This window comes from Stegastes partitus, unplaced genomic scaffold, assembly GCF_000690725.1.
Source record: "Stegastes partitus isolate 25-593 unplaced genomic scaffold, Stegastes_partitus-1.0.2 Scaffold486, whole genome shotgun sequence".
In the NCBI taxonomy this organism is placed as follows: domain Eukaryota; kingdom Metazoa; phylum Chordata; class Actinopteri; family Pomacentridae; genus Stegastes; species Stegastes partitus.
The window spans coordinates 125,652-136,617 of record NW_007578217.1 but is presented as its reverse complement, the minus strand read 5'-3'; the positions used below and the strand labels follow the sequence as shown (position 1 = coordinate 136,617).

The 10,966-nt window shown below is 43.7% G+C and overlaps 1 protein-coding gene across 1 annotated transcript in view; it reads left to right on the top strand.

Annotated features, from left to right (window-relative positions):
• The window catches only part of kiaa1549lb (KIAA1549-like b), a 68,759-nt gene extending 59,393 nt beyond the window's left edge, over window positions 1-9,366 (top strand). The window contains exons 16-22 of the mRNA XM_008287079.1: window positions 1,793-2,022; window positions 3,047-3,179; window positions 6,049-6,426; window positions 6,506-6,600; window positions 6,900-7,048; window positions 7,240-7,391; window positions 9,103-9,366. Coding sequence (XP_008285301.1) covers window positions 1,793-2,022; window positions 3,047-3,179; window positions 6,049-6,426; window positions 6,506-6,600; window positions 6,900-7,048; window positions 7,240-7,391; window positions 9,103-9,366 — 1,401 coding nt within the window. The remainder of the gene's footprint in view (window positions 1-1,792; window positions 2,023-3,046; window positions 3,180-6,048; window positions 6,427-6,505; window positions 6,601-6,899; window positions 7,049-7,239; window positions 7,392-9,102) is intronic.
• Window positions 9,367-10,966: the final 1,600 nt, after the last annotated feature.

Genomic DNA, 10,966 nt, shown 5'->3' with positions numbered 1-10,966 from the left:
AATACACATAGCAACATACATGAACAGAAGTTTACATACATTTGTAAAGACTGCCTATATCATGGCAATCATTCAATCAGTGACTCCTCAAACTTTTAATTTTCTATGATGGAATCTTTGAACCTTTTTTTTTTTGGTTGTGAATTTGATCTGAAAAATGAATAAATCTGTTGGGTCAAAAGTATCCATACAGCAATACTAATATCTGGTTAAATGTCCTGTTCTCATTTTCACTTTAACCGTCCACGAGCTTCTGGCAAACTTTTGTCTCTATCTTTAACTCCTCTTGACCGAAATAGTGCAGTTTAACTAAATTTGATGACTTTCTGACACAGTCTTGTTTCTTCAGCACAGTCCACAGATTCTCGATGGGGGTTAAGTCTAAAGCCTAAAACCTTCATTCTAGCTTGATTTATCCGTTCCTGTATCACCTTTCATGTGTGTGTGGGGCCATTCTAATAACTTGTTTAACTGTAAACTAAATTGTATAATTCATCCCACTCTCACCCAACCGGTGGAGGCAGATGGCCATCCCTCCCTGAGCCTGGTTCTGTCGGAGGTTTTTTTTCCCCCGCGGGGGTTTTCGGTTCCGTCCCACTGTTGCGGACTGCTTGCGGACTGCTGAAGCTTATAGGGAATCCAGATGTTTTGGATTGTTGGGTGTTTCTGTCTCAGCCAACTGCATCTAAGACCCAAACCTTCTGGCTGACTAGTTTAGGTTTTTCTAAAAAATGTGGAGGTAATCTTCCCTTTTCATTGTTCCATTTACTTAGTGTAAATCACCAGTTCCACCAAAACAGCACCAGAGCATGATAATGCTACCACCACCATGCTTGATGGTAGGTTTGGTGTTCTGGGGGTTAAAGGCCTCACCTTCTGTCCTCCAAACATATTTCTGGTCATTGCAGCCAAATAGCTGATTTTTTGTTTCATCTGAACACAGAACTTTCCTCCAGAAGGCCTTTTCTTTGTCCATGTGATCAGCAGCAAACTTCAGTGGAGCCATAAGGTGCTTTGAGAGGACGGCCATGGCAGCCTCGCGGCTCATGTCGATATACAACATGTTTGACTGTGGACACTGACAGCTGTGTCAGTGTGTTCCAGCAGCTTATAATTCACTTCAGACTGGCTTTTTGGTTATTCTTGGTTCACTCTTGACCATCCTCACCAACTGTCTCCCAGCAGCATGTGATAGCTCGTGTTTTCTGCCCGATCATGTCAGTGACACAACTGTACCATGCAGCACTTTATACAAGCAGAATCTGTAGCTGCTTTCAAATGACTTGTTCAAGTGCTTTTTCAGACCTGCGCTGAGCTCCTCAGACTTTGCCACTCTAGTGTTTGTGGCTGAGTCGGATGAGTGCATCAATGGGTCCTATTTAAATTGACTCCGAGGAGTCAGCAGCTGTAGTCAGTCGTAATTCCCCTCACAAAGTTAAAAGACCGTGCCGCTAAGAAAATTTGATTACCACAGCTTTGTACATCATCAACACTGATAATTAAAGCTGCTGTATGTGTATTTTTGACCCAGCAGATTTAGTCATTTTTCTTTTCTTTATTTTTGTCTGTTATCTGCGACGTTAAAGCAAATACTACAGATGAAAAATAGTCTTTCTGACTGTCAGCGTTGTGTAGGAGTTTTATTTTATTCTCACGAACCCTGTGATCTTCCACCACAAACAGCTGCCTATCAAGACAAAGCCAGCCACACCGCATACAGTAGCACCTCATGCCTGTTTTTGTTCTGATCTCCCCATGTCCCGCTGCACCCTGTGGTCTATCCTCTCCGCAGGTGAACTTGGCGCTGAAGCAGAAGTCAGACATCGAGCACTACAGGAACAAGCTGCGGCTGAAAGCTAAGAGGAAGGGCTATTATGACTTCCCGTCCACCAACGGCAGCAGCAGCGGTCGAGCCCTGACACAGAAGCAGCGGCACGACCATGAGAGGGCAGCCGGTGAGCATGGCAGACCACTGGAGCCTGATGATGAGCGAGGTTCCACTTATGTCAAGTCTCACAGGAGGTGAGGGGAGAGTGGAAAAGCAAGTGGAACCAGGGTTTGGTTGAATGTAAACAGAAAGGAAAAAGCGATGGTTTGAGTTGACTTCTCATACATAAATGAAGCCGCACAGCCGCTAAGCGCTGCAGGTGACATGGATTTCATTAGGGCTGATTGGGCTTTTAACCACGGCCAGTTATCCATCCCCGGTCACTCCTGCCTTTCCTAATTAATTTATAGATAAGTGAAACTGTCTCATCTAATGTTGTCATTACCGTGTGTGGCGGTGAGGGAACCATCACGCCTGTCCGATTGGTTTGGTTCAAGTGCTGAGCTTCCAGAAAGGTGATGAGATGACTGACAGGCTGCTTCTGGCCTACTTCTTCTTTACAGATATCAAGAAACATTGACAATCTTTGGTTTACAGATTTAGGTCAAGTGTTTATTCCACAGCAGATTGACGCGTACCCTCTTGAACTCGGAACGGAAAGCAACTTTTGAATCTGGCCTGTTGATGAAGGGTTGGATAGCTATTTTTATATTCTAGCCTGATGAGCGAGATAAGTGGATATTTACTGTCACGATCAGCGTGCGGCTGATCGGCGACACCAATAACATAGATTCCCTCAGAGCAGGTTTACTGATATGTATCTTGTCCTCTGTCACTGATGTTTTGTTGTACTAGATATTTTATCAGTTCTGCATTTTGCTATGAGAAAAATGATATGAAAGGGGGAAAAAAGGGGGATATTCTTATGCAATTCAACATTTAGAATTAATATTTTAAATCTGGATGTCATTGTGAGACATCCGTGCATACGACACCCATGTCGCCTGTGCCATAGCTTCAGTTAGTGCCAGTACTTTCCCCCCAACCTTTTCATCATGTCTGGCTCAATAAAAACCCATAAAGTTCATTGTACCAGACCTTCCCTCACCAACCTTTCACTGCGGGCACACTAAAGCTTGGAAAAGTAATTTAAATGTTTTAAATTAATAACTACCCCGGCTCCGATTTGTACTGAATCCACTCAACTATAATTGGCAGGCACTCCCAGGTAGGGCAGACGGCCTATCGCAGCAGACAAAGCCTAAGCAGTCCGAGCCCCGGAGGAACAGAGATGGACCTGCTTGTAATGAGAGAGAGACCCAGGAGAGGCATCCGAAACAGCGGCTACGATGTGAGTCACATGTCGTCACCCACCACTTCTGTCCACCCAACCGGTTCAGTCGGCTAGCAGTTAAAAGATCCCTTCACATTTTTTTTTTCCCTCTCAAGTTTGTTTTAAAATATTTCTCAAATGTTCATAAAAACGGGGAATTGAAATAATTATCGGTGGCTGTAATTGTTCCTCTTGTACATACTGGCTGTGAAGAGATTCCCTGTTGGGGAACAAAATCCACAGCCCTCACTGTGTGTAAAAATGATTTCTACAGTTAAGCCAAACCTATAATGAGGCTTCAGCAGTCTGAGTTAGACACACAGAGTGTGTATCTTTCAGAGTTACAGTCTCCTTTAGTGCAAATTTCTCCTCTTCATATGTCTGTGGACAGCGTTACTGTGCCACTGCAGAGGGACAGTTCAAATGAGAGGCCTTGTAGTGGCTTTAGCTGGACATTGGAATGTATTTTCACACGGCAAGAGGGTTTTCTTCCCCATCATTGCACTGAGATATCATATCATAAGAATATGGACATTAGTAGAAGATAGACTTGAAGAAAAATAGCATCCAGCCTTTAAATTCCAGAATCTAACATTTTAAAAATGTATCCCCTACATAAAAGGCAAAACACTTTTTAAAAAGATACTTTTAAAAGAAGGTTAAAGACACACCTTTTTAATCAGGCTTTTAATTGAACTTTAATTCTTTTATATTCTTATAATTTATTTATATTTGCATTTTATCTTTGTATTTTATCTTTATGTATTTACTCTTTTAACTTTTATTTTATCTTACATAAGGCCTTTTATTCTTAAAGTTTTTTAATTCCAGTGTTTCCTTAGGGGGGTCCTCCACACTGGGGGTTGTGTGCGGTCTGCTGCTGGGGGTTCTGTCTGCGGGTCCCTTCGGCCCGGCTGGTTGGGGGGGCTCCCCACCTCGTTGTGGGGATCCCCCTGTCTGCCGGGTCAGGGGTCCGGGCTCCGGCGCCCCCAGTAGTCATAGTCTGCAACTCCTCCTGGTGTGGACGGCCACAATGGTAGCGTTTCCCACAATCCCTCAGTGCCATGCCTCTTTTAGTCTAGTGGTGAGTGTGTGCTGATAAAATATACTGTTCAGTAATAAATGCTGATGCACTAATAGCTTGAACTTGTGAGTGACACGTTACCTTTTAACTCGTCTTATGTATTAATGATGTGTTCATGATGTGCTATTCAAATGTGTTCAGATGCTTGCTACCAAACAGAACACACGTACCACTGTGAAGAGGCAATTTCCCCACGGGGATTAATACATTTTTTTCTGATTCTGTATGAAAAGATCATAATTAATTAGTGCCAAATCTCTGCCTTACTGCTCTATTTAAGACAGAGTGATGAGAAAAAACATTCTGCACAGGTGTGGTTTCAAATGTACCATAGCAAGCTGAAGGTAGAGAAGTGCTTCATTTATAATTAAGGGCTATAAAGTCCTGTCATTTTGATATATAATGCATCTCAGGATGGCTGGTTTATGTTTCCAGTCTTTTATTGTTCCATTATGGTTCTGTGTACGGCTCTCTTTCTGCCTCGAAGTCAGAATACAAGCACGTGAACCCCTAAGAGTACTAAGCAGACCATTCCTTTAAAAAAAAAAGTGCTTTCATTCGGAGCTAGTGATGGAAATATTTCACTGAACTCCTACTGACCTGCTAGATTTTCTTTTTTTTTAGCCTCTCATTGCAGAAAAAGCTCAGGTAAAACTGCCTCTGGTGTTGTGCTTGCTGTTAACTGGCGTGACCTCTTATGCTTGCAGCTTGGATACATCAGGTGTTTGGACTATAGGACGGTCTCATGAGCAGAATGTCAGAATTCTGCTGCAGAAAAATATGCCGACAAATATATATTTTAATTCTAAGCACCCATCGCCTCTCGGTTCCACTCACTGTGGTTACGCTCGGTTCAGCCGGCTGCTCAGCTCGGTTCGAAATATGGCACAATAGCCGGTACGAGCTCCACAGTCCTTTTATCAGAACTCCCGGCCCTGTTGATTACAAAGGGACTAGTGTAGCTGCAGGCCCCATCACTGCAGATGCAAGCCTCTGCTGTTCCGTGTTGCAGGGGGGGCTGATTTATGAGGTGCACTACGCTAGGTCTCCCGTGGCTACCCTCTATTCACACAGGAACTAGGGCAGCCTCGGCTCGTATTAATTTATCACTGAATATAAGGACTGGGTTGATGGAAGAAGAGGTTATGAAAAGATGGAGGGAGTTTCAGAAAATGTGAGGAAAAAGGAAGGGGAAAGGTTGAGATGCAATGAATCTACACAGCAGAGACGACGGTTGTTATGTGTATAGTGCAGAAAGCAACACAGGAGGAAGATATAGCACACATACGGTGAACCTCCAGAAACGAGTGTTGGAAGTACAGAAAACTACATGTTAGCTCTCACTGAATCACGCTGCCTGGCTCTGCTCCTGGACCCACTGTGACCAGGCAGTAGCGGCGCTGGATCAAACTCCTCCAACTGATTTGTCTCAGGAAACTCAGAGTAACATTAAACTGCCTTCCTCCAGCTCAGTCAGCAGCTTGTCAACAACCCACTGAGAGAATGACAGAAGACATTGGAATTTCCCAGCTTTCTCAGGGTGTTATCTGCTAGTGGCCTGCAAATTCAAGAAGGAGAGGTTTCTAATATCTGATCCAGGTGGAACAAAACAGGCCTCCCCCAGGTGGCCACTGCTACTCGCACAAGCCATCGCCGCAAAACTACCTCGAAATCTGGACACTTGAAGCTTGTGATCGGGTTTCAAATCCTTTCATGACTGATTCTACGTCGTCCATAACAGTCTTCATATGTGGTAAAGGTTTTGAAGGTGGTGTGTTCAGTCTTCTATATCTTATATTGCAGACTGAGCCGGAGTTGATTGAAGAGACGAACGTTGATCGTCTAATGGGGCCGCGGGGATACATGTACGGCCGGGGCTTGAAAGGCCACTCAGAGACATCCACTCTGAGCTCACAGCCGTCCATTGATGAAGTGCGGCAGCAGATGCACCTGCTGCTGGAGGAGGCATTCAGCCTGGCTTCAGGGGGCCAGTCCACATCCGGAAGGCACTCCCACCACCACCACCAACCCCCTCCGGACCACTACAGCCCCGCGCCGCCTCCCCTCCCCTACGCAGACGTAGTGACCAGTGCTCCGGGCACGATGAGCTGTGGACGGGGAGGTCTGCAGTGGGTGCCATCTTATGGTGCGGACGTGTATCAGTGCAGCCTGCCGAAACCAGTAAGTGGGCTGAGATTACTTGTTCTCTCCAATGACCTGCAACAGAGAAACCTTAAATGACTCTCACTGTCTGTTTAAGGCCTTTCGCTTCACCCAGCTTCCTGAGATGGCCATGGGCTCCCCTCCCCCTTTACCACCTCGCACTGGGCCTCCTCCTGGGACCTCCTTACGACGGTAAAGCTGACAGACACACACACAGATGCAGACATGCCGCCTGGAGCGTCCTCCCTTAAGATATTCCACATGTATTCACATTCAGATTCATATTCAGGGACTAGATAGTCACTAGGTGATGTGCTGTGGCCAGGGTGATTTCAGGCCTTGTATAAATTTTAATATCGAACTAGTGCATTGAGAGATGGCGAGAATGTTAATAAGGTGCTGACATTCCCACATGGACTGTGTCTGCCATCTAGTGGTGTTAGACTGCAGCAGCTCTTTGTTTATGGTTCTCCAATCTCTGTCCAACTTAGTTCCACTTCTGACTTGGGGCCTAAGGGAAGGAGCTCAGAGACATCTGTCACTGAAATGCGAAGTCAACATGACAACAACCCATATGGGCCAACCACAAGAGCAGCACTTCCATCTATCACTGCAGAGCAGCCTGTGTCCAACTACTCAGGTAAGTATTGGAGGAGATGACTTTGCATTTCAAAAGTAACTCAAACTGGCTTTGCTTTGAGGCCAACATCGATTTTTCAGGAATAGTAACATTCGGACAAAATCAAACATTTGTAAGGAAACACTTAAATGTATTCATGCACTGAAATACACATCAGTCAATGTCAACTCTCTCTCTTTTCTTTTCCACAGGAAACCCAATAACAGCCGTCTATGCCATCCCAGCCACCAGGTCCGGCTACTCAGAGTACTTTGTCTCCACGCCACCCACCTCCTACCACAGTCCTTCTTGGATGTCCTATCCACCTGAACCTGAGGATGTACCGCCACAGTGGGCAGACTCTGTAAGGAAGCCCATTTTAACTGCTTAGGAACCATCCAAGTCTACTAAAAAAAAACAACATATAGTGCTAGAATAATGTGAGCAGATGTCTTGATTAAACAGGACAGTCCAGTTCAAACAGTTCCCCCTGTGCTGTCAAGCATTACACCTTTAAAACACACCCTTCTGAGTTTTGTTGTAGAATAAAGAATAGATCCAGATGCTATAAAACAAATACAAGCTCTCTGCTGTTAGCGTAGTAGCTGTAAAGTTCTACTTTATCGGTTCATGTGTTATTGTAGCCTCACCTTTTGACTGTGAGAATGCTTTTTTTCATAACTTCTGTTCAACCCTACAGAGTCAGAGAGTGTGCTGCAGTCATGGACTTAGTATATAAAGACAGAGCCTCCGGGTCTGCAGATGAAGCCAATGCTTCATTCCTAAATCTGCATTCTAGCTACCAGTCAGCAGGGGGCAACTCCTCTGGTTCAAAAGGAAGTCCAAACGTATACAAGTCTACAAAAAGATCACCCTACTTCTACCTTGTTGTGTATGTTTTATGAATGAGTTTATGGTCTCAGCTGCAGGTTGGAAGACTTTTTGAAGAGCATGTTGTGCATTTTGTATATTATGGTAACAGACTGGAAAGCAGGTGTGTTTTAGTGCGGGGGGTGATCGACCAGTTGCTCCCTGATCGGCAGTGTCCTTGGGTTCATAGTCGGATCCACTCCTTGCTTGATTTTTAAAGTCCAACAATGCAAAATGCCAAACTCAAAACTTCACAAACCAAAGTGTGGCAGTGGCTCTGTTCATCTTTTATATACAGTCTATGGCTACAGTGCAGCAGTGCAACAGATAGGGCAATAAACACCCAATAGGGATATCATGACAGAGCTATATGTGTCATGTGTAGGTGCATTTCAGCATTGTTTCATTATGGAACTGACATTGATCCAAAACATCTTTTGTGCTCATGCTCTACCCTTGAACAGGATCGGGGCTCATTTAAAAAAAAAAAAAAAGTTGTTGAGCGTCCCCCTGCCTTCTCCTCTGTTTTCATTAAAATGAGACAGGCTCCATTCGTCCTGTTAGATATGTTATAACTCATGTGACCCATGTGTGCCTCCCCTCCTTCCCCTGCACTGGACTCTCCTTGTTTGTATGGAATGTTGTCTTTTTTTTCCCTGTCTGTTTGCCTGTTTCAACCAGATGCCTTCACGCAGTGTCTTTTTGCAGAACCAGTGTCATTTAGAAACCATTTGCTGAACTGAATTTATGGCTGGCCTTGAGTGGACACAACAAAACACTGGGGTAGTTGAGCACATTTCCTAAATGAACACCTTTTTCTACTGTTTTACTTCTTTTTTCATTTCTTGTCGTGTAAATCTGGAACCGATGAAGACTTTGTGTCTTCATGCAAAAGTAGCCCATTTTTGTTCAGAACACTGTTTGAAACAAAACCCATTGTAGTGTCATACATCAGTAGACCTCCACACTCATTACTTTCCTTCTTGTTTTGGTCCATTTTTTTTACAGATTTTTTTTTTTTGCAGACATGATTGTGTATGTTTTACCATTAATTTAAAAAAAAATAGTGGTGCAAGAGAAACTGTACACTCAGCAAGATGAAAAACTAACACACGTACTGTATCCTTTTAATAAGCAGCCATTTTTAACAGGTAGTACTCATGAACCTGCTGTATCTCTGATGTCCCCTCTACCATGTGTTCCAGGTGCCCCTGCCTGGGTATGTAGAGGCTTTTCCTCATCCTCGCTACCCACAGGGGAGCCCCACCAGGCTGCCCCTGCAGTATAACCAGACACTGGAGCAGCCATCTACTGCCCCTAGCACAGCATCCCAGCAAAGTCTGCCCCAGGTGCTGAAGGACATGGACAGCATGCCCCTGAGCAGTCTCTCCACCTCTGCGCTCGTGCAGGCTATCCGGCAGGAGGTGGCCAAGCTGGCGAAGAAGCAGAATGACATGTTTGAGTTTTGATTCTGCCTCCCGTGTGTGCAGGAGGTGGTTAACTTTGGTCGTCAGCCGCGGCACACAAAGGTGGCTCTTCTTCAGACTGATTTTTGATGTTTGTACTGTAAAACAGACTGATCTTCCTTACACACAGATTACCCACTTACTGATTACTTTTCCCACACACACACCATTGGTGTTTTTCAGCCCTTGACTTGAGGGGGTCAGAAAAGATGCTTTTCTTTTTAGAAAAAAAAAAAATATTGCCATCCTCTATTGATGATGTCCCAAGTAACTACATCTCTTTGTAGATATGTCGATAAGATATGCTAAATATGGAGTTTTTTTTTTCCAGGATTAGACTTTTTTTTTTTTTTGGTGAATCAGCATCAGTTGAGAAGAGAAAAACTGTAGCATTATTGTCTGTACTGAGAGGACCAAATTCTTCCTGTCAGATGGGTAAGTATAAACCACAGTGTATATGAGCATGTACAGTATAAGGACATCATGTATGTAATCTCCTTTTTATAGACCATTAGCTTGAAGAAGACCGGCTACATCGATATCAGCTCATTCAGTCACATTCACATCACTTTTCAAAAAACTTCTTCAGTTTATAGACATCTCATATTAACACCACGACAATAACGACAAACACTGGCTGTCTTCGGTGGTCTGATAACTTTTTTTTTTTTAGAGATTTAAACTGTAGTTTCCATTAATTAACAAATGGACTAAAGACGTTCTATATGTATCTGCGTTTTCATGTTTGTCTTTCTGAAATGAAGGGAAGCATTTATCCTGGCAATATTTGTTCAGGTGTGCACAAAGTACATTGACTTACTGATTGATAGACCTTTTTGTTTTGTTTTTTAACAATCATGGTAGTAATTATGGTATATTACTGTTGTTAAATGCTTTGACTTAACTACGTGTTTCTCTTTTCTCGAGGCCAAAAAAAACACTTTGGCTTACAAAAAACCCAACATGAAACCTTTACAGTCAGGTAATATTTGCAGCTGGATGGACATCACAGAGCAGCAGTTTGACACTGAGCCTTGTGGTTTGAAGAGTTTGTAGATGAATCAGTGCACACGCTCTACAACCCCCAAGACCTTAACCAGAAAAGCAGTCCTCGTTGCTGCCGATAGTGGTGCCGCTGTTTCTTGTAAAGTTAAACTATAAATAAAGGGAGTATATTTTTTTTGTTTACTGCCCTTAAGCTATCTTAATGGTCTCAATGGGCGCGTTTCATGAATAAAACACCAAGTTTGTGTAATATTTTGACCTAAATGGAGGTTTTTGCGTCGGTACTCCCATTCAGCGTTTTAAGTGCACAAACCCCTTCATGTCTTTGTGTAACGATGTAAAAGCCTGCCTGAGTGTTGACTCAGATCGAGTGTACGCTTGTTGTTTTCTAAGAACCGTTTCAGAGGCTATGTTCAGTGCGAGCGTATCACTGTGGCTCGCCGGTGTACCCTGGAGTTATCCAGTTTATAAGGTGCAAAGTGCATGTAGACGTTTTACCTTAGAAAAGCTGATTTTGTAACCGTTTCAAACCATACTTGAAATTAGCCGGAGTGACAAAGGTTCCACCTACCAAAACATCATAAATATCCATATGTTA